The sequence below is a fragment of the Atta colombica genome, unplaced genomic scaffold (assembly GCF_001594045.1).
Source record: "Atta colombica isolate Treedump-2 unplaced genomic scaffold, Acol1.0 scaffold198, whole genome shotgun sequence".
NCBI lineage: Eukaryota > Metazoa > Arthropoda > Insecta > Hymenoptera > Formicidae > Atta > Atta colombica.
Window position 1 is genome coordinate 5317533 of NW_017259291.1, and position 25425 is coordinate 5342957.

At 34.7% G+C, this 25425-nt stretch overlaps 1 protein-coding gene across 4 annotated transcripts in view; it reads left to right on the top strand.

The window, feature by feature from the left end:
• LOC108686985 (trehalase) overlaps nucleotides 1-23458 on the top strand; it is a 46610-nt gene extending 23152 nt beyond the window's left edge. For 2 of the 4 annotated variants that reach the window (XM_018192524.1, XM_018192527.1), the window contains 6 exons: nucleotides 8320-8406; nucleotides 15741-16523; nucleotides 16877-17010; nucleotides 17817-18370; nucleotides 18647-18897; nucleotides 23304-23458. In XM_018192524.1, the coding sequence (XP_018048013.1) occupies nucleotides 8320-8406; nucleotides 15741-16523; nucleotides 16877-17010; nucleotides 17817-18370; nucleotides 18647-18897; nucleotides 23304-23439 (1945 nt within the window). In that variant the 3' untranslated portion in view covers nucleotides 23440-23458. Of the gene's footprint in view, nucleotides 1-6132; nucleotides 6211-8319; nucleotides 9144-15740; nucleotides 16524-16876; nucleotides 17011-17816; nucleotides 18371-18646; nucleotides 18903-19105; nucleotides 20756-23303 lie in introns of those variants that run through there. The other 2 variants (XM_018192525.1, XM_018192526.1) reach the window with 2 other exon arrangements.
• Nucleotides 23459-25425: the final 1967 nt, after the last annotated feature.

Genomic DNA, 25425 nt, shown 5'->3' on the forward strand with positions numbered 1-25425 from the left:
GATTTTTAACTATAATATAATTTTATGAAATTTATATATAAAAAGAAATAGATATAATAGAAATTTATTAATGATTATTCCAGAAAAAACTTGATATAATCTTTGGCGTATCAGTTTTATGTGTAATAGATATGATAGAAATTTATCAATGCTGATTCTGTCAGAAGTTAGTGGATGAACAAGAGTCTTGACGAAAAAAAAGAAGAGAGGGTTTCCCGGAAAGAGATAAGTACGGGATGTACAACTCGTCACATAAGCATAAACACGATGATTCTAGCTCATCATTTAAATATATATTACGCGAGAACATCCATTAATCGTCATCGTTAATCGGTCCATATTAATCGGCGAACTTAAACATGTCTATCTCAAGGATATATCTTTGTTAGATTTTTTATAAACTTTATTGTGCTGACATTGAAGAGCTAAATATTTCATTTAATTCTTCAGCTTCTTTGATCATAATGGCAAATCTTTCCGCTTATCTTATTTTCTCTGTTCTATGTAAGATATTAGATAGATCTAATAAAGAACAAGGCATTTAACATTCCCATGATCCTACGTTTCCAATAAATTTCAAGGTTGTAACTAATTAATGGAAGCTGGAGTATTGCGAGCGAGATTTTGTAATTTATTAGAGCGAAACAATCGTAAGATTGTTGTTATTATAGAACGGATATGGAAACACATTAACGAGCCGATCGAGATTCGAATTTAAGATCCTTCGAATTATCTAGCTGTATTTAGCATGCTATTCCATATGATTGCCATTATTACTCTCGTAATTATTCTGATCTCCTGTTAATATTTAATCGCCTTAAAATCGCCGTAATCTCATTAGCAATTGCCGATTGGATTACGATTGTAATTGGTAATTACTTTTCGACCACTTACAATTCGATCGGAAACTTCGCTACACTGAAAAAAAATTTATTAAATCTTAATACATATTTCTTTATTTAATAGAATAGTGTAACTGTAAAACATTTACTTATAGTAATAAACATTTACTTATAGTAAATAAATATTTATTTAATAAAATTTATTTAATATTTACTTAATAAAAAAAATGATAGTTAAACCAAATTAATAATTTTTGTATTAAATAAATATATGTTTATATTTAGTAAATATTTACTCAAAATTATTCAAACAAATATTTATTAAAAATGTAGTTTTTTTTAGTGTAATTATAGTTTTACTTACCGATTCTCTTCGAGATATTGGCTTAAATTTAGTATATAATTATGCATATTTAATAATTATATGTATTTTAATCTTTTTTTGTATGATAAGCCTATCTTTAATGTCAAAACTTATCGCGACATCTAAATTAGCAGTTTCTTCGCATATCTAGCGATACTTTATATTCTGTCAACGACGTTTTTTAGTCATGAATCACTGAAAAAACATCGTTTGCAGTAATTGCTGCGACAAATTGATGCGATTCGGAAGCTACAAAGAGTCCCATCAACTCGCCGTTGCAGCAATTTTGCGCGGTATTTTCTTCATATCTTTTTTGTAAGGCATAAAGAGATATGTCATTAACGCTGCGTGGGCTAAAGACTTCTAATCGCGAAATATAAAGCCTAGATGACATCCACGAGGCATCCATGAGGATGATTGATTCGAGCAGCAGTGATTCGAGTCTCGTGGCTCAGCGACGATACCCGCCGGCAGAAACTATTGAGCATGGCCTCTTATTGCCATCCAACCCTCCGCGCACCGACCTATTTCCGGCTAAAAATAGCCAATAGAATGATTGTCGCTAAAACGATGTCCATTCGACCGCGGCGTGTCGCGATTAATTGTAAGTGCGAAGGCGCCGTAACGCAATATCTCGTGCCACCTTTGGCTGCCTCCGTGTTCGAATCTTGCGCCTCCTACCGTTTGAGTCGCCTTCAAACAAGAGGAAAAAGATTTCAACGATTGAAATTTAATTTATTCTCGCAAACGAGAACGATTGAATTGCAATGGAAGTTACAATAATTTCACCGCTGATATCTTTTATGTTACGTTCATAAATTTCGCTCAGCTGCTTGAAATCCTTATTTCTTCTGCATTACTCATTCAAAGTGTTGAGGTATAATTTATTATATGACGGAATAAGATTTGCACCTTGCATTCATAAATAGGAAGTTGCTCTCGACAGAGCGATCGCGATTTCTTTCGTTTTCAAAGCGTAAATTATCTTCAATATGAATCTAATTTCGCAAATGAATTCGCTTTCAATGCTTAATGTATTTTCTTAATGATAAGATTAAGACGTTATCAATCCGATATCACACAGAATGTGTTAGTTCTGACACTTTCAAGACCCACGATTATTACTTCTTAATATTTACGTGTATTTAATTTCACATTGTTGAACTAGTAAGGATTTCTAATTTTTTGGATATTCTAATTCTTATTAAATTGCAAAAATATACTTAATGCGTATGCAGCTACCATTTAGATTTTCTATTTCTATGTATAATTATTATTATGAGATATTCATTTTTTGTGATATTTTAAAAATATGATCGTCAATTTTTTATAATTGGTTTTGCCATGGATTGAATTGGAAATTTTTTGCATGCGGCGTCTGTGAAATTCTCCTCGTACTTAGCCCGCAAAAATGGCTCTAATTTGCAACGATAAATAAGAGGAAAGTATACCAGGAATCGATTTTGCAATTTTTATGTTTGCGCAATTCAATTAAAATGAAATGTTACACGTGTAAGAAACGTCATCGCGCTCAACAAGGTTCGTCTCGCCGAGGGAAAGTATTAAAAGAAAGTTCATACCCACGGCAATTAATCTCCTCCACGCTTCGCCGAACAGTAGTTAAGACGAGGTTAAGTCGGTTAATTGTTTAAAAGTATCGCGTGTCTGGTAAGCCGGTTTTTCCGAAAAGCAGATTCTGTTCGTCGAGCAGCGAATATCGTTAATAAGGGTTAATAAGGAATAAGTTCTTTCACAAGCGCAAATTCGTTACGGGAAGACGCGTGACAATAATATGTTAATTATCTCCAAAGACTTGCAAATACGCGCAGAAATAATTGTACTTGTAAACCGTAGATAATAAAGTGCTTTTAAACGCTTTAATACAAAGAATACATATATTAAGACAGCGACAAATTAATTGTCAAACAGATTAATTGTCATAATTGTTCTTGTTATACCAATCGCACTTGATAAAAGAATTAAATATTAATTACATTCATTACGCTGGATATTCTTCTTATTATATGTGCATGGAAGAAACAAATTACAAAAGTTGTAAATTGAAAAGAATGATAGTTGCGATTTAATCGCAATATCGTTGTAAGTAAAGTTTTAATTGCATGAAATTAATCAGATTCTTCGCATCGAGGAAATAAATAACTACAATTATATTTTAGTTGTCATGTTAGTTCACAGTCCGAATGCATGATGCAACGAAAAATAATGTTACATGTTGCAACTGAAACCAAGTCATTGAACTACGTAATGATCTGTAACTTATTAAATTATGATCGGTTATAGGAAAATTTGAATGTGTAAAATCAAGCCAAACTGAATCTGATTCTATAAAGCGCACGATACGCATGATGTATCATTTTATTTTTGCTTAATTCGCTAAAGAACAAAGCTGAAATGATACATCATGAAATTTGAAAGTCGGATATCTGAATTAAAGGTGTAGAAAAGGAAGATCACGATTACATAAAGCGGCGCGATTCTTGATCCAAAATTGTTTCGACATCACGAAAATATATGATGGTGGTAGTAAAGAGAACGTGCCAATTTTCTGTCGTAGAAATTTTCTGTCGTACACACGCATGAGATAAGATATCGAGATTAAAGCGGATGATCGAACCGAAAATAGGTGAAGTGTAATCTAATCACGGTATGTCCTATTTTGTTAAACGAGGGCGCAATTATCCGCCAATGAGTAATATCCATACTTGTTGTTTCATCCTTTTTACAAATTGTCCCTCAGATAATTTGTACTTTACGGTGAACAATTAAACAAATGCCAAACAATGTGCATACGTATTCATCACCGTTTAAAATACTGTAACTAGCGACCTATTCATCTACAAGAAACGTGAGAGGAAAGCTCATGTAGTGATTCAAAGTATTATAAAAAGGATTATATAACATTGATTGCGCAATAATAAGTGAGCTATGTACATTTTTTCTATTTAACTATCACAATTTACGTCGATATGATTATTATCACGCGCGAATAAGTAATACGGTGGCGAAAAGACGATTAGCATACAATATTATCGACTACGGCGAATGATGATGTATTCATGACAATTCAACAATTTACGCCTCAATTGTACATTTTATTGTCATAATTAATTATCCTTCTTTCGGTATATAGTCGATGTAACCTTGAAGTATATTTTCGCTTACTGTCAATGAACCGTGGCAAACGGCCTACTTTTTACCTGCACGAAACGAATGATCGTTTTGGCTGTGTTCCGATATACACTGCCAATATTGAATCTATAGGATATGTAACGTGAATTATATTTTCAGTACTGGCAGTACAGTCTTTGTCCACAGCCTTTCGCGAATTTATATTTTGTTCTGTGTCGAGCGAATTTATGGATTCTCCGAGAGAAAGGAAAAAGATCCTCCGATTGCTGTAACAATCTTTTTTCTACAACTAAGTAGAACGATTCCTTAAAAACATATACTGTATTTAAACGTCTGAAAATTCCACTTCAGAAAATTCTTAAACTCATTTCCATTCAATTATGCAATTTTCAACAATTTTGTACGATTCTGCGATACTTTCACCATTTACGCCAGCGACCGACGTCATAGGTACCAATAGAGAAATTACATATTTAGATGTCAGAGCTCGGTTAACGTTTACGTATGTGTTTTTTCCACATCTTGATATTTTCCTAAGAAAGTAATAATATCCTTCATACAATTTTACTTGGGGTATCAAAAATAATTTGAACTTATGAATGTCAACGGGGACGATTGCAAGAGATGCTGCAATTTTAATTCTTAGGTCGGTGTTCGTCTGTTCGTATTACAAGAATATCTAAAGTAAAATCTTGAGATGCCAATACGACTCTGTGGCCGGTATTTATAACCGGATTTTATATTTAAGACCATCTTAAGACATTACTTAAAATAATATTGAAATAAGGACCGACTGTATAAATATCGGCCTGGGATTATGAAATTTTATTACTGTACTTAGGACGGTCTTAAATATAAGAACTGACTATGAATACCAGCTTTAAATTTATCGCGAAACATGACACATGTCAAAAATGATATCTAAGATTTCACGCTCGGATATCTAAAGTTATATCCCTTCTATCTTCTTCCCAGCAAGTCCCAGACGCTCATCTCTCATGACCGTCGAAAATGCGCATCCGAAAAATTTCGCTTACACGTCTACGATAGCCGCGATTCAGTCCTCGGTCATTGTCACCCGACCGTCCGTCTGCACGCAACGAATCTGTTTTCGTTCTCCGAAACGCGCGTCAGCAACAGCAGCAGCAGCAACAGTCTCTCCTGGATCCGGATCTCTCTCTCGCTCAACTCCGTATTTCGCGAACGTATTTGAAATTTGAATCCGGCGCGGGGTGTGTGTCTCACGTCGACCAATCGACAAGGCGTCACGGCGTTGCTGTCCAATCGATGATCGCGCTGTCGGAGGCTCGACTCGTACACGGCGTGACGTAATGCCGTTTAAAAGGCGAGCCGCGTGGGATGCGCGAATCAGTCGCACGACGCACGTTGCACCGTATGCATTGCTGGAGCTGAGGCATCGTCGGATTCCCATCGGCAAGAAAGAGAAAGAGAGAGAGAGAGAGAGAGAGGCTAGTGTGCATTGTCGGCGTGTCCCTTCCCTCCCTTCCTTTTTCGCTCTTCCTCTTCTTCTTCTTCTTTTTCTTCTTCTTCTTCTTCTTCTGTCGTTTCTCCTCTGCCTCCCGGTTCTTCTTCCCTCAGTTCCATCCCACGTATGCCGGAGGTTTCATCGTCCAGCATCGGTGGATACAATTAGACCAGGCACGAGATCCCGTTGCTGATCCATTACGCTCTTGAGGGATAATTTTATGCGCGACGAGCTGACGCGCGATCAGGAGCGGAGCGATCACGCGGGCTGAAGGAAAAACCTTTTAACACAACGGTGTCTACGTTACGACTGTACTCGTCTCGCTGGGAAATTGGAAAGACACGCGAAGGTTGACTTGCGTGCTTCCCGTAAGTAATTACGCGCGCATCGCGCGTCGTGACAAAAGATATACTCTAATTACGGCAATAATCGTTATTAATTCACTGTATTTTTATCATTTTTTTTTGAGAACCACCAAGATTAAAGAAGGGATTAAACATACGCAATTACTATAATTGTGTGCTGTGCTCTTGTTTGTTGTAATTCTAATCTTGTAGAATTTTTCTATGAGATTGTGACGGATTATGGCACGGGAAGATGCTGTATAAAACGTACAATGATGAAACATATTATTTTTATTAATTTGATTCTATACCGTCGAATCAAATAATTGACTACGATTACTTTATTGCTCTTCGTATATTCGGAAACGTAGTTGTCTTTTCTATTTTTGTAACATACTTTATTGTTATTATTAACCTTCTAAAGCACATGTTATTAATCTTTTAAAGGCATATATTTATTAACCTTTCAGAAGAAAGAGCATATAACAGTAAATGTCACAGAAAGATACGATTATTTTTCCGTGATACGCGTGTCGCATAAATTGCAAAGTAGAATTTTATGATAAGACTTCGATTGTATTTGCGTCTTCATTTCTACATTTTTAAATTGAACATTTGATCGCAAGAAACGAGAAAAAGAGAGAAAAAGCGCGCGCGCGCGAGAGAGAGAGAGAGAGAGAGAGAGAGAGAGAGAGATTTTAAATTGCAATGACGCGAAATCAATCATTTGATAATAATTGTTAGCCGTTATTTAATATCAACTTTATCTGCCTTCTTGATTTGTACCGAGAACAAGCAGGTGACACGTATAGCACTCGTATGTTACTCCATGGCTAAATGTAGCCAGTGCCATTTAGGGACGGAAATAAGCGCGAGTGATGTCAATTTGGTGACCGGTATTGATAAACTTAACGACCATGTCGCTGTACACACGTTTCAATGGCGAGCGATCATGCAGAAAATAAAACGCGTCTTGAAACTTTCGGTCAGAATTTCTCAACTTCACATAATTTCAAATTTCACAACCTTATCTTATAGTTTTTATCTTACTTAATTAATCTTACTTATTTAATCTTTTATCGTTTATTATCTATTTAAATTAAATGAATATATTATGATACATTTTTTTAGAACTTAAATTATTAAATTTTAACAACACATTATAACATATATTGTAACATAAATAAATTATTACTAATTAATAAATTGAATATACATTATTGTTAAATTTTATTAATATATAATAATTAAATAATTCAAATTCTAGATTAATTTTCTCAAAGTAGTTAGATCTTCATCATACAATTAATTAATTACAATTAATTAATTATGTAATATATTAATTCGTAAAACCCAAGTATATTTTTATTTTTAATTAATACTCCGAGAAATGTTTCAAGATATTCAAGATTTCTCGTCGAGGTCAACTTCGCTCGTGAAAAACGATGGAAAAAACTTTATTGCAGCAAAATTGACGGTTGTAAAGATATAATATAAAAGCCTCATTTTCTTCCTTTTTATTTTATTTGTTAAATCGCAACAGGGTAATCAACCTCTCACGAATTCATCGAATTATTCGCGAGTTATTTGAGTTAATGCGGTAGATTCTCAGAATCATTTCTCATTGTGGATGGCATTTATCGATAATGCATATTCAATTGTTTTAATGTGACTGATAAATCACAACTCGGCACATAATTCATATGCGCTGAGTGCAATTAGCTAATGACGCCGATCGATTTACTGGTTCTGATATTAAACCTATTATCTATCGCTACATCGAACGACTTTATATTTCCTTGACGTGAAAACTCAGCAAGAAGTGAGCAGTTATCTATGCGCGTATTGCAAGGAACGTTTCTCTTTAATTTCTGAGAACATCGTTTATTATTCCAGTATTTTGATTCGTTTTCACGAATGTACATATGAAAGATACGATACACGTTGTAAAACTTCTTTATCGATCGTCTTAGATACGTCTTATCGTACATCGCGGCGAGGAATCTCTTTTACGAAGAAAGATATTAGAATGTTAATGACATAAGTATGTGATTGCGATATTATCTGGTAGCGAAAATTCCTCTCGCGCGTGACTTCTACGTCTAATATCTGTTTTTGCATTTCATGTTACAGGGGAGATGCGGCCTCGCTGTTGGAGCTGAGACCGTCCCGTCGGCTGCGAAAATTCGTGGGCCCGCATCCGAAATCGATCACGAAAAAGTAAGGATCATTCGCGTCAGGATCATCATCCGCGCACTCCATCACCCTCGTATCCCTCGCTCGAAAGAACAAAGCACGAGAGATACTGTCGATTCTAGCCGGGTCTAAGCAAAAAAAAAAAGAAAAAATTAAAGAAAAGGAAAAATCGAACAACAAAGGAATAAAACGGGGGAGAAATATTTAGTGAAGAAAGCAGAGTCACTAGATCAAGAGTGAAAGAGGAGGAGAGAGAAGGAAAAGCGAGAGAAAAGTTAAAAAAAAAAGAAAACGCGCATATCGTAACATCGAGGAGACGACTTTTCGGTTCTTTCGATAGAAAGCAAAGAGGGAAAATCGGAGAGAGAGAGAGACCGTTAAAATCTGGCTTTCGGTACACGCGTTGTTGATTTTTTTTCTCGTTTTCATTTCGCGTCATTTTCCTATAAAACCTCAAGAGAAAGAGTGATGCGCTCGTGCTTCTCCGCGCGTGCTTGTGTAACGTAAAACCGGTCGCGGCCGAACATACACGACAGTAAGGAAAAAAAACAGAAAGGAAAAAAAGAAAAGGTAGATCGTACACGCACGCACGTATAATAGTACGAAACCGAGAGAGCGAAAAAAATGGCCATGGTCCCGACATGCTCCGTTTTGATGTTTCGTCCTCTGGTGTACGCTGCGCTCTTCATGTTCCTCGTCGTTCTTCCGAGCACTTCTATCGCGGATAACACGGGTACGACGAAACCACCCCCGTGCTCAAGGTAAGTGTCTCAGAGAACCAGCCAAACGAAATTCATTCTGCACTCGATTCGAACTCGCACTCTCTTTTTTTTTGCCCACGTGTTGTTGTTCGATAAAATAACTCGTTAACAGATAATTGTTTAAATGACGTTAGAAACCGATACTGCTGCCGCTGGCCTTCGAAACTGCGATAAACTATGGTCAAGTTACATTTTCTATTGTACGATGCGAAAAATTTTCAACATTAACGATCTATCTATAATTTATATAATTCGGCGATTGAGAATATTTTTAAAATTCTTCATTACTTGTCTTCATAAATATGTCACGTTGATTTAATCGATAAATATTCCTATAATTAAAGCGACTGAAGACATTTCGAAAAAGAAATCTTGAATAAAACATTTGAAATTTTCCTAAAACTGCTTTGTCATTCAGTGTGAATTTATATAGATTCTATCAGTTAAACACTTGAATTCGAGTACTTTACGTCATTGACTTATACGTAACCGATATGTTAGAGATATAATAATATAAAATTTTATATCCTAATTTGTACACATAATTATCATTGATCATTGTGTGCGAATGTTTTGAAGATAGAATTACAAAATGACGTCGGACTAAATTACTTAGGCATTATCGCATTTTCTATAAGTGCATTCGAAACTACAAATTATTACGTAAAAAAAAAAAACAAGAACTGCTTGTTATTTAACTAATTATTTTTACATATTACCAACAATGCTTATTTAAATATTTATATTTTTTTTTAATTTAAAATAATGTTATTACGCATTAGAATTATTTGCCGCGTATAAAAATATTTGTAGCTGTCGCATCTTATTTTTAACGGGACGATTTACTTTACATTTGATTTAAAATTATTCTATTGTAACTAGAAATAGAGATTATAACAAAAATTTATGTGATTATCAGAAGTTAATTATGTATAGAAAGATACAAAATAGAATATTAATATTAATAAATGTCAACAGCAATATCATCGCAATTCTCAATTTTCTCAAAAAAAAAAAACTTAATAAATTCAAAAATGATTTTTTTCCAAAATAGAATATATTTGTACGAGTATTTTTAAAAATAACAAATAGATTTGTATAAATTACAGAATCTTAAAATTCAAGGTTTTAAATTCATTTAAATATATTACCAGAAAACTACAACATTAGACGAGTAAATTCCGACAGCTGACCAATCTTAGGTATCAGACATCTCGAGGAAATGTCACGAGACTTCATATGATATCATGTCGACAACAAGACACGTTATATATGCGATAAAAAAATAGTCGTGTCATATACATTATTCGTAAAGTTCCTCGATGGATTTGCAAACAATTTTATTTGCAATAAAATCGCTTGTTCTCAATTTTCATTTTTTAATATTATTTATATTTAAAATTTTTTAAATCATTTTTGTTGTACAACTTCTTTGTAAGATGTATTTTTTTCGACAATATTATTAACTTTATTTAAATTATGTCATTTTTCTAACGTTTCATGATTTACAAATGAAGTTCATAGCATCGTGTTTTTGTTATTTGGAACTTTGCCCAAGTAATTCCTATTTTATTTTGACGCGAATCACATGCTGCGGAAACATACGTAGAAAAATAGTTCGCTTTTCTAAAATTAGATCAATGTACTGTTTTTCTTTTGCATGTATTTTTTCTTTATCGTTATTTCATTTCAATGTTAAATAAAATACAAAAAAATTAATTATTACAATTGAGAAATAAATTAAGGAAAATTAATCTTTCAACAGCAATATTAGATTTTAAAGGTTAATCGATTTTTTGATTGTGAATTCTAATAGATAAATTTAAATTCGTAAAAAATAAGTGAAATACAAAGTTTCTAAATAAAAATTCGTCATTTGTATTCAAATTTTCAGAAGTATGTAAGAACTTTTTCAGATTTTTACACATTTTGGAACAATACAAAAATTTGCATTAAGTTCGAAAAAATTGTGAACGAAAAGTAAGAATTTCATTCATCGCGGAAAATTAACAAAATGAATAAACATTAATGCGACTTTGGAGGGAGCAATATTCTGCTTGTTCGAGTACGTGTGCCGCTTCTCAAATTTTATACTTTCCTCTTCCTTGTAAAGTGCCATTATACAGTATAATCGTACCTCTGACGCACTAAGGAATCTGTGTCGCTTTAAACCGACGGGATTGCATATGCAATATTGCATTAGCAGGCGAGCATTTAGGGAAATGACCTTAGCAATGAACCTCCCGGAATCAGACGCGTGGCAAGTTGGGCTCTAAATTATCGTGTTCCGCAAGCACAATGAGCGTGACCTTTACAGCGTCTACATGTGTATGTGTGCACATGCTAATCGTGTGCGTCGAATTGCAACGGAAACTTTTCACTCATACGATCGATGACGCGCCGCCAGCATCTCTATCTAAAGATTTGGCGTTCGTTCTCAGCCCGTTGAGATCCCGCGAGAAATGCGGCTGGTACACATCGAGGATTATTGTTATCCTTGTTTAAATGTAAATGGAAAAACATTGTTGAAATTACATACGCGCGCGCGCGCACGCACACACACATACACACACACACACACACACACACACAACTCTAAAAATATTTTACACGCGATATATTTTTAACCAGACGATTACTCGGAATTGATATGAAAAAGAATCAGGTTGTCGTAAATGCGAAACTGTTTTGCTTTTTGCAGATACGTCACGGTTCTTAAACAAAGCGAGAGCAATGAAGGGTATCGACTTGTTAACATAATGTTAGATAAAGCAGTGATTGTGTATCGTGTTCCTCATAATTCTGCATACTCAAATAGAGGAAATTTACTATACTCTTTGATATTCATTGACATTGAACATTATCTATTATTAAAATTTCGAATTTTATTGTTATATAAAATGAAATTCATAATAACCGATTCAACTGGCACAATTTTAGAAGGAATTCTGGGCAAAATGTCAATTAAGTCATGAGCATTTATCTCATATCGAGATTTCTAGAGATATTAAATATTTTCGTATGCAATCTCGTAAATTTTGGCGATGCGCCATTTTGACAAGTCTACATACTATTTCCGCATATTATTTTCCGCAATGCAGAGAAAAATGGTCCAATGAAAAAATATATATATGATACTTATTTCTTGGTAAAATTGCTTTAAAAAGACGTAATGATAAATTTTTTTTTTAAATACTCAAGGATTACGATAGCAATCTGCCGATAATGACAGGATATGGAATTATTTGCTAAATTATGACGCAAAATTCGATAATATTTTTCAAGAAGACAAGCATTTCTTATATCTTACGCATCACACGCTGCAAACATGTTTATCGAATATAAGTGTGTCGTGACATAGGCAGATCCGAATCACGTCTCCGAGATAACGTGCATCAGATATATCCGGGCGCACATTTGATCGCGACAACGATTAACTTTGCTGATCTCTGTCGAGACACATTCCTGTCTTTTTCACCGAGACGCGCATATCTTGGTTTGAGCTATCCTTGATTATGATGACGGCGTGTAGGATAACACGACTATGTATAAAGGATATGAGAGGCGGCACGCCGAACACGCTTAGATCTTAGTAAATTGAATCTTCCGGAGATCTTTCGAATGACGTCTTAAAGTGACGCGATCAGGCCACTTCTTGGCTGAGACTGTAATGACAGTCTAATGCCTGTCTTCTATTAATGTAGATTAATCTCAGTTCAACTTACTCTTCATCTTTTTCATAATATTCTTAGAATTAGAAAAAGACGAAAAGTTAGTTGAACTGAGATTTAATTAATCTACGTTGGTAGAAATGGGCTTAAGAGCACCGGATTTTCGTAGGGAGATTTAATTCGGCTTTGTTTGCTTATACGTAAATGAAGATTTATATTCGGGAGATTAACGAAATGTGTGTACAATATATATATCAAATGCAAATCTTCTGATGCAATACTCGCATAGCTTAAACTGAATCAACATGTAATTAATACGGTTTATCGCCAGCATCCACTGCATTTGAGCTGTTCGAACCTGTTCGCGATAATTATTACCATTTTCCATGATAATTTTTTACGTTCAGTTTATGTAAAAAATAATGCTTGTCTGCATTGCGATCGATATATTATTTGAGAATAAATATAGAAGTTAGCAATTTAAATTACATACATTAATTATCATGAAATCAGCAATATTTATTAATTAGCAACATATCACGCACAATTGTGGATATATAAGGTTTAGTAAGGTTTAGTAACCAGCTTGACAATAGTAAAAACTGAATGATTACGGTTATCGCATGCACGAATGTGTATTCAAACGAAATTATAATGGATACTGCTAAATTATGCAAACGCTAAAATCGCACTATCATTCCCACGCCATCGTTTCTATCTATTTGAAAATGTATTAACATAGATACTCTGGAAACACAACGGAACAAATAAACTTGACATGAAAAAACTCCTTTAAATAATATTCTTCTAGGAGCAACAATAACTTGACGATTATATATTTGATCTTTGCAAAGATAGACATCTTTCCTTTTAAAAATACTCCCATGCGACGTGTCTCGATTAAAAGATGCGTCCACGCGTGCAGTTATTTCCATGTGGAATAATTATATTTGTGTTAAAAGGATCGTATCGGCACGTAATCACGGATTAATAATCAGACGCTCATAAATCGGAGGCCCCACGGAAATTTTCACACTTCTTTTGAGCTAAAAAAAAAAGTTTGATAATAGCAAATATTGAATGAAGCTTTAATCAAGTGCTCTGTTAATATAATAAAAAATAATTTTACTTTTCTAAATATTTAATAATTATTATCAAATAATTGATTATATTATTATGTTTGGTAATTCTTATTAAATATTTAGATACAAAATTTAGAAAAGTAAAATCATTTTTTAATATTAAGTAAAATTAATAGCGTCAATTAAAACAAAAAAATAATTAAAAAATAAGGAATAAGAAGAATAATTATTTTCATAACCTTGACTTTTTATTTTTGTATTAATCAAGCATTTGATTGAAATTTATTTTACTCAACATTTGATGGCTACTACCAGTCTCTTTTTTCAGTAATCAGATTTTTGCGGTAATCGTGTTAATACATGAAGAGGCGATTCGCGGAAATCGGTTCGGTTTCCAGCACGAATGAGAAAATCATTATCCCTCGTAACGTATTCGCGAGATGCGACTGTAGCGCGCGTATTACTAATGATAATGAGGCGGCACATTTCACGAGCCGCCTCACGCATTCCGTCACGCGAACAACGCTCGGGATCTCCTCCATTCCACGCACAGACACCACGATCGATTTCATTTCTAGCCGCGAAACGAACGAGCACGTACACGCAGGGATCGCGTTCATCAAGGCCATCCAGGAAAGCGGGAGTCGCACGATTTCGCACGTCTGGTGGCCGGACTGATCTACATGTTCACGAATCCGCGCGATATCGCGCAACCCGGCGTGTCCGAGATCGCTGAAAAATAATCCACGCGAGAGAGAGGAACGGAAGCGAAAAGAATGCAAGCAGAAAAATAACAGTCCAAATAAGAACAGTATTATACTCGCTTGCGTTGCTCTCACGACAGTAGAATCTTTTTTTCTAACGAATTGATTCGAAGAAATATATCGCGAAACTTTTGAGCGTTTCTAATTTAATTTATTGTGTATACTTTTGATATTTATTCGCTATGCTTCGTAATTTTTAATAATCGTGACAGAATTTTCATATTTACGACTGTTGCCGCATGAATACGCGCTCGTTTGAATGAATACGTTCTTTTTATGAGCTCTGATCTAATCCCGGCCTACTGAAGGTATTCCCGGAAGTAATCAAGATACTTGCAACGCCTAGTTCATAGGAAAAAATAAAATGATATAATTGAATTGGAATTTTGTTACTATTAAGTAGACAAAATTCTTTAATTATATTGCTTGCACCTTCATTGACATGTCATCGTTTATGTCATGTTTATGAGGATAAACAATAATAGATAATCCTATTTTGCAATTCGAACCCACAGCTCTTTTTTTTTTTCTTACAATCAGTGGCTATAACTTCTTTTATTCTCATTGGAAATTGCGCGTTTTAAAATATTTCCGGCTCAGGTGGAGGTTGAGACATTGGTCCAGATATTGACCCAACCGCGAAAACCGCGAATAGTTGAAAAGCGTGACTCGCTAAAGTCACTATAGGATTATATCATAGTTCGAAACCTTAACATAGCTTGCTTTAATACAGGATTGACTTTGCACAGCGGTGAAAGGAGATTTGGAGGCCGTCTAATTGATATCATACTTATGAAATTAATTATTAACAGGAACTCTTATGTCAACGATGTTCCTCATTAAAGCTATTCATAATCATTATCTTGTTGTTACCATAAGTCTGCATAAATCGCCGCATAAATTAACAGTCTTGTTTGTTATTTTTTCATTTTGTCTTTTCTTTTTACTCCGGTGCAAAGTTCGTTCTATCGATTTCATTCACGTAACACTCCCGCTCTGGCGAGAGAGAGACCAATTGTACGCGATCGAGAGGGTCTCGTGCTCGTCGAATCCAAGTAGCCATGTACCGTGCCTTTCCAGTGAGATATACTGCCACGGCGATCTGCTGCACACAGTACAAATGGCCGGCATATACAAGGACTCCAAATACTTTGTTGATATGAAGATGAAACGATCGGCAAATGAGACGTTGGCGTCATTCTGGGCCTTCATGAAAAGCGTGAACAACGCACCGAACAAGCACCAGGTGGAGAAATTTGTCAATGACACGTTCGAGCAGCCAGGCTACGAGTTCGAGGATTGGGACCCGATCGACTGGACGGCTACTCCCAAGTTCCTGCAGAACATCGAGGACGACGAACTACGGAAGTTCGGCTCCGATCTCAATCACATCTGGAAACTGCTGGGCAGAAAGATGCGGGACGACGTGCGGATTAACGAGCAGCTCTACTCGATCATCTACGTACCGCATCCGGTGATTGTGCCCGGTGGACGATTCCGCGAGTTTTACTATTGGGACTCGTACTGGATCATCAAAGGCCTGTTGTTGTCCGAAATGCACAACACCGTCAAGGGCATGCTGAACAATTTCGTTAAGATAGTGGATAAGATTGGTTTCATACCAAATGGCGGTAGAATCTACTATGCAATGCGCTCGCATCCGCCATTGTTGATACCTATGGTAGACGAATATCTGAAGATCACTAACGACGATGCTTGGTTGAAGGAGAACCTCTGGTTGCTGGAGAAAGAGTTCAACTTCTGGATGACCAATCGTACCGTGGATATTGAGAAAGATGGGATCAATTATACGCTCGCTAGGTATTACGAAGAGTCATCAGGTCCCCGACCGGAGTCCTACAAGTAAGTACTGCAACTTCGTAATAACGTGAATGACGTTGCGGATTTTGAGAGGAGCTAAATGATCTAGAATTGAAGCAAATGAGTTGAAGTATATATACGCGGATATATTATTCTTGAGGATACTTATGCTTATTATCTTTACGTCAGTTTGTAAGCGTTAATTTTAGTGCGCAATACTTTTTTTTTTAATTGTTCACAAGAGATTCTAGTCTCTTACGAGCTGCACGAAATCAACATTAATTTTGTGAGTTCTATTAGTAATTAGTACTAATAATGCTACTCTCACTTTTGACGTCAATTTTGACAATTGATTTCCATCCTTCGATTTTTTAATCTCGCGATTTGCTGATCAGGGAGGACTATCTGACGAGCCAAAGTTTTCGAACCGCCGAAGAGAAGGACAATTATTATTCGGAATTGAAAACGGCGGCCGAGTCCGGATGGGATTTTTCCAGTCGATGGTTCGTACACGAGGGTACCAACAAGGGTAATTATCATTCCTATAATTGCTTCCCGCGCAAGGAAAATAAAGGTCTTTATGGATGAGCGATGTTGGGTGCGGTAGTATTACACGCGAGTTTATGAGTACGGTTTAAAATAACTTTGATGATTAAATAAAGCGTTATTGTCACAGAGGCGACAGAATTATAGAAGCTCAATAATGATAATATCTGTTATTTAATAAGCAAGAAACAGATATATATAAAATAGGCGTATGTTTATATATAAAATAATTATATATAAAAATAGAATGTAGGAAGTTCCGCATTAAATAATTTTTTTGCGTGCAGATTCTTTGATTATCCATGATGCTCATTAGAAACTACTACTACCATATACTAAAAGAAGCTAAGAGCGCAATCCTGTTTGTTCATAAATTTTTTTAATAGATTGAACCGAAGCTATAATGATGTATTACACATACAGCAGCATTACCCACAATTATCGTGCTATTCCACATTAAACACCGTATCTTCAATGAGATCTGCGCGCACTTCAAGGTCTTCTAGCTCGTTTCTTAAGTGAAAGCAATGTTCGAGGCATCGGTACTCTAAAATTGATTTTCGCAAAAACTGCGTATTGCAGTTGAAATCGTTAGATCGTGTCATTTCTTTCTGCACAGCATTTAAACTGCCTCTACCTCGCTCAATTCCATTATAATGAAATTGAAAATTCGATTTAACTTATTTTTTAAAGTGGTCGTAATGAATTGCGCTTCGATATAACGGCAACTCGTAAGAGCAATTTAGCTTGTAAAAGAGAATTAGAGGCTGATAGCCAGATGAATTTCAGGTAATCTAACAAATCTCAAGACCAGATCTATAATTCCGGTCGATCTGAATACCTTCTTATATCGAAACGCTATACTGCTGGCGCAGTACAATCGTCAGATGGGCAATGAGACAAAGGCCGCATATTATGATGACTTGGCTGCGAAATGGAAAGAGGCGATCAAGATGGTATTGTGGCACGAGGAGGTGGGTGTCTGGTTGGATTACGATATATTGAACGACATCAAGCGAGACTACTTCTATCCGACTAATATTTTGCCACTCTGGACGGACTGCTATGACACTTCTAAGAGAACTGAATACGTGTCGAAGGTGCTTAAGTACCTCGAAAAGAATCAGATCATGTTAAATCAGGGCGGCATACCAACGACATTAGAACATTCCGGTGAACAATGGGACTATCCCAATGCGTGGCCTCCTCTCCAGTATTTCTTCATCATGTCGTTGAATAACACAGGCGACCCATGGGCGCAGAGACTAGCCTACGAGATTAGCCAGAGATGGGTCCGTAGCAACTATAAGGCTTTCAATGAGACTCACAGCATGTTCGAAAAGGTAAAATAAGATTCTGATGAAAAGATAAGAAAACAAGAAAGAATATAAATGAAATGAAAAAAATATAAATTTATGTACATTGCGATTTTGAAAACAAAAACTCATGTCGCAATTAAAAAATAAAATTATTTAAAATTATTTAAAATTATTTAAAATTATTTAAAATTGTCGAAAATGTTAAATCGTTCGATAAAAAAAAAAATTTTTCTAAATTGTTTATGCAATTGTCTTCTGAATAAATTTCTAAAATGAGAATAAATGGAATTTTGTTTGCAGTACGACGCGACCGTCTCGGGTGGCCACGGTAGTGGAGGTGAGTACGAAGTACAACTTGGTTTCGGCTGGTCAAATGGACTCGTTATGATATTGTTGGATAAGTATGGTGACAGGTTGACCGCGGAGGATTACTTTTCGGCAGACGCCGTAGTTGAGAATGCGGCGTCTGCACCGCCAGTCATTTCACCAGCTGGTCAAATGCTAACCGGGCTTCTAGGTATCATCATAACATTAGCAGCAGGATTTATAGGGTGAGGTGAGTGTCGAACTGATAGAATTAAGTCTTTACAAAAAAAAAAGAACAATGAGAAAGACTTACTCACATTTTTGTAATTAAACCTAATTTATAACAGCCTATTTCTTACTTATAAAAGTCCAAGTCTTTTCCATTAATTAATAGTAGTAATTAGTAGTAGTACACACTTAAATTAAAAGTATATTTTTTGCTTTCTGTTTCAGACATCCATGTGACCTAATCAGCTAGCATAAAATTCGCGAAAAGATATATTAAAAAAATCGATATGTATCGATGATAGTAGATACTTCCAGTCTTGAAGAAACGGAAATTGATCTAAATAATATTTTCACTCTTTTTTCTCGCTCGTTTGATTTATATGATTTAATAATCAAACGATCGAGGAAGAGAGCGTAAAACGGGTATAAAAGGACCAAATAGAAGCAAGTGCGGGCACTGTTCTTCTTATATTATTGTAAGACATGCCAAGTGTGCGAGAGGGCCTCGAAAACAGCGTCATTTTTATTCTTTTGCCACACATGCTTCCAAAGAATATTCTATAAGCCACAGGATATATTATATATTAACGATATTATTTGCATTTAAGTAATATTTTAGAAGGGACATGCATCTTTGTTGCCTTACTTGCGATATGTCATTGATACCGTACTTACTGTTTAAATTTATTATGATATTATCATATGATATTGTATCTACCATTCCACACTTGTGACATTCCTCATGCTTCATGATTATTTTACTGAAAATATCTGTACTGTAGTACGTATTATCTCTGAGATTGTCTCTAAGAGTATATCGCCAGTATGCCTAAACATATTTGCAAACATGTACCTTCTTCTAGTTATGGAATTATGTCGTTATATTATTTATAGGAATGTCTTGGCCCTTCTCACTGACGACTAACGTAGACAGGATCTATTATCGCTAGACAATCGTCTATTACTTAATCGCTCCATCAGACGTGCGCTGTTATGAGGTATATTCTGTGATCATTTAACGAACTACTTCGCTGGTCGAATTATGTTCTATTATCCTTCCATTGCAGGAATTTATTCTTTATCTTTAGATCTAAATCTTTAAAAATACCGCAGGCGATATCTCGAATTTAATCTCTACGACGTATATTATATATAAACTGCTGTATATTATATTTTATTTTGAGATTAGCCATTGATACACTACTGTATTATTAGGATACTACTAGTATTATTAGGATAGATAAATTATTATATCGCGCATATCTATGTAACAAACAAAAATATCAACGTCTCCAAGATTTTCCGGAGATCGATTCCTCAGAATAAGGTTCCTTGACAGGAAAAAGGAAAGATATAAAGGTAAGAAAATGAGAAAATTAAGAGAACAGTTTGCAGCAAGACTAGTTACAAAATAAAAAATACAACGGAAAGATTCCACTCTCTCTCTTTCTCTCTCTCTCTCTTTCTCTCTCTTCTGAGAGACGAGTGGACTCATCTAGTCAGTTATGCGTACGGCGCCTAGCCATCTTATTTTTATGAGTCGCAATAACGACATCGTGAAGGTTCGGCGTCGCCAAAATTACTCCTCTAATCTTCGTCGTTACTCGAAGAGTGCCTTATATATAACTTGAATCTAAAACGGACGGATAACACGAAGTATTAAACGAGTTGAGGAAAGCGCGAGATGATGGACAATGAACGAACGACCGTTGACGGTTGACAGTCCATAACGATGACAGATAGTTTGCTTTCAATTCGCGAATTGCCGCCTTTAGATTTTATAATCCTCTCTTGCCCATTCGCGATCATTCCTCTTGTAGTAATTTTGTGAACTCGACATATACGCAATATACTTATAAATATTGGAGCAAAATATTAGAGCTATGATCTCGAAAATTACTATGTCTGCATTCGTTGAATCTATTGAATAAATTTTAAAGAAAAATAAAGAATATAGGAAATTTAAGGAATATATTTAAAAAAAGAAGTTTATCATATAACTGTTTAAGATAGTTTATTTGTAAAATATGGAGATCTCTAATATAATTACATATACATTTAAATATTGATACAACTTGATAATTTATTTGATTGTAAAATTATTAATTAGCGCACAAACAGCATTAATGAATTATTCGCCGATTACTTTACGTTTTTAGTCCAGAAGAAATACCGCCACTTTTTAGAACTTTATTATAGCCGAGCGATATTTAATAATGCATGAGTGTATACAGAACTCGCGTTTGTCTTGCCTCGGTTTTTTTCCAGTCGTAATTATATAACAATACTCGAGATAATTGTTTTTATTAATCGGATACCATTTCTCCTTTTCCCACAGCTGTTTGTGCAAAGTAATATGTGTTATGCATGCTCCCTGCATCCAAGTCCAGCTCCCTGAACAATAACTTCAATAAAATAAATAAATCGAATGTCTATATGTAAACCCATCCTGCGATGTACCGAGTATTGCATGCAGCCGTTTACGTTATTCTGTAACATATCCGTAAAGTATAATTATTAAAAAAAAAGAAACATTCCAGATACATTCGTCGAAACTAGATCGGATAAATACACTCCTTCGTTCTGTTTGGTAAGTCTGCGCTTAATGAGCAACCGGATTTGTCAAGGATCAGTTGTGAAGGAATTGCATTTACGAGATGAATTTGTTAAACTAGTATTTTCCGGTATTAACACGATACTAGAAATTAAACGTAATTATGAGTAATTTGTATTTGTTTTTTTAAGTGTATTTAAAGAATACAGATGTGTGTATATTTTTAAATGTGTACATAAGAATGCATTGTCAATTTGTACATAAGGATATTCCTTTCGATAGATAGCATTCGAAGAGTCTTTTGTTACAGCAATAATTATCATTCCATCGCGAGTGGAAGTTTTCGCGCACCTTCGGTGGAGCTTAATGTACCATCATCAATAGTAATTATGTAGATAACATTCGAGTCGTGATGATTATACAGTGTGACCCAAAATATACCAGAAGAGAAGTATTCGAAAACGTTCTCTTTAAAAAAAATTTAATTCAAAGAAGAAAAGTTTCAAGTGTATAAAGATATAAATTTTTGTAGAATCAAGTTTTTTTCTTGAATTAAGAGATTTAATTTTATCCAGGAAAAAATTTGAAAATTATACGCACTTTAAAATATAACTAAATTTCCAAGTCATTTATTTTTTAATTACTTACCTGAATATCTAAATATCTTAATTACGATTTAAATGAAGTATTTAGACTTTAGGCTCCTCAAAATTAAATATACCTCAAATGAAATTTTTCTTTGGAGGGAGGAACTATAATACTCACAAAATAAACAAGAAATACTACATCGGAAAGAATAAAGCCTTACTTCTTTATTCGCGTTAACTACAATATTTCTTGTCATTAGAATAACGCGAATTTTTAGACACTCCGGATGTATGTCACTACATGAAAAACATAGCTATGGTTTCGACGTTGTTGCGATAGGTGTGATGAAGCTACTAGCTGCATGTAGCTATCAGTATCTCCCGTGAATGTACCGATACAATTGCCAGCACCAGCATACGTGCTAGTGCAGAGAAAAAGGAGGAAACGAATGGCCGTCAGTGAACAATACACGTGATGTAGGCGTGACTGCATTTGCTATTCAAACTTTTTGCGCAAATTCCTGCCAGCGTTAGATCGTGCTCAAGGACTGACCTGCGATTGTACTGATAAAACGTGGTAATCCCATACACACCGAGCCATTTGTGTTTATAAAGATGCGAAGACGAACGGACATTGCGCAGTAGGCGAAAGAATTATTTTCGAGAGCGAAAGATTATTTAGTTTATTGTATAATAAATTAAAAAGAAACAGAAATTATGGTAAATTTTTTTCGATCGCGATAAAAATGTGAAAGTGAAATTGCTCCTGTGAAAAATGAGGCTTTTATTTATGAGAACTTGACACTTCAAATGATATTTTAAAGAGAATCTGTGTTTGGAATTGTGATTAACATTTTAAAATAAGAGAAAAATAAAATTTGTTTTGTGTTTTTAATAAATTGTATATTTTTTTTAACCGAAAAAAAGGTATAGTAGATGGAACATCTTTTTCAAACAGTGTTTGAAAAAATTAACTATGCACAGCATTTTTACAAAGATATTTTGGTATAATTTCTAATATAATTACAGTAATCATTAATTATAATAACTGTAATAGAAATCTGATCACAGAATTACAACAAAATAATGCACGCAGATGGACGATAATCAAAGATTATTTAATATCGTATTATTTCTTTAATAATAAATGATTGACATTATTGTTAATTATAATAAGTTATAATTTACTAAATGAAAGCAACACTCGTTTAATATATATATATTTTTTGTAGGAAATTAATCACCACATGCAGATATCTTAACTAGTTTTTTTCTTTCACAGGCTAGTCATGTACAAGAGGCGACATTATTACACGCCCGGTCCGTCGACGAACAAGAGGAACGTGCTGTCGAGCGGTAGCAATCTGTATCGAAAGCGGATTGCATATACCGAATTGAAGGATATGAACAACGATTGATGACCGCTCGTTGTCTAGACCGAATATCGACTTGTTACATGACTAGTGAAAGGAAAAGTACGTGCATACTTATAGGAGAAAAAAAGAAGAAGATAAACAAGTTGGCAGGATGCATCAGGATGGAGTCGGAACGATGTCAGAAAGAGAAGCGAAGTTCCGAAACGCTAATACAGAAGAATACACTCACAAGAGAAGAAGATCAGCGCAGAATATTAAATGGAGATGGAAGAGCTACTCGTGAGAGAATGCAAATGCGTTCGAAGATGGAACGTAGCGTGAAGCTTCAATGTTGCTTCCAGCTTGCGAAATCGAATAATGACAGGATCGACGATTGTGCAGGATCTCGGTCGAAGACATGAGCTGAGGTTTGATTCTAGTTCCGTTTGGCTTAATGCAGAGTTGAAATAAAGAAGAAGCAGGAGTAGATTTATATGTTTATATATTTAAAAATAATATATATTTAAAAATCAGGATAAAGAGAATGCATGTGCATGTGTGTGTGCCTGTGTGTGCGTTGTATAGATACGTGAAATGGCCTACTCCTGTGACTGGATTTAGTTTTAATTTAGTGAAATATTAGATAAAAGAGTGTAATGGAGTTTTGTAAATTATTTATTGAATTTGCTGAAAAATACTATATAGCATGCGGGAACTCCACAATGCCCTTTTGAGCAGGATTCATTTAAAGGAAGGAAAAAAATGTTGTTTGTTTCGATATTATATTTGATATACTGTTTACCGGGCTAATATTATTATCTTTAAAGATAATTTTCATGAGCGTGAAACCGATATGCTAAATGACTATTTAAGCGTAAAGTCAGAATCTACGGTGCCATCCAAAAAGATAATTGTATGTATAAAAATCAATTCTGTATAATGTTACGTATACTGGAGTAAGACTTTCTTTCGCGGCGGTGAGAAAGTGCGTTTTTATGAGTATATCAGCGCTATAATGATTCACGGGAAGTAATTTTATGATGAGATATGTTATAATGACGAATTGATTAGTAGAAAAAAAACGGTAGCAAAAACGAAGATCGATGAATTCTATTTGCGGATACGGACTAAATAATGCGTATGTATAAACCTGCGAGTTTGACAAGTATACGATTTATAGAGTGCTATATCATGTGTGGCAGGAAATCACAAAATTATAAATATAAATAAGTATGTATATGTGTGCATATATGTATAATTTATAATTATATATATAATATTAAATTATATATATAAATTTTATATATTATACATATATAATCATATATATGTATAATTTAGCTAAATGTAGATAATTGACGACACCACAAATAAATTATTGAGGATGTTGTATTTTTGCTGATATTTTTATATGTGAGGGAGCACATTTATCTCTTACTAGCGATCGATTCAAAGGCGTCCATTCGATTAAAAATGCGTCGTGTACGACAATTGATCTACATCTTTAGTCATCTGTATTAAAACAAGACTTGGCGATGTATAGGAGGTTGAAAGTTTCTTTGCCAATCTTACAACAGAGCTTTCACGTGCTCAATTAGTTTTATCTGTTAACTCTAGCAACTCCATGATTTTATGGTATTTATATTTTATTTAGCATAAAACAAGGCTGCTAAATAGAATTATTTTAGGACTATTGAAAGATCTATGGAATGTACATTTTGTTGCATCTGCGTGTTTAACTTTGCTCTCTCGTTACGTATTACTAAGCGAACGTAATGACTCAAAACGATCATTTTTATAGGTCGTTTTTCGATAGCGTCGCAGATATTGTGATTTTTGAATGTACAGTGACGAGCATTAGATGATACACACACACACACACACACAAGAATCATATTTTTGGCCAGTGCGATTATTTTTGCGATACGAAAGTATCTAATATTTCTTTTGCGACATGTTCGAGAAAGTCTATAACGAGATTGTACGGAACTTCTCATTTACGAATGTTCCACAAATTATGACCTAAGTTAATTGTAAATAATTATTCAT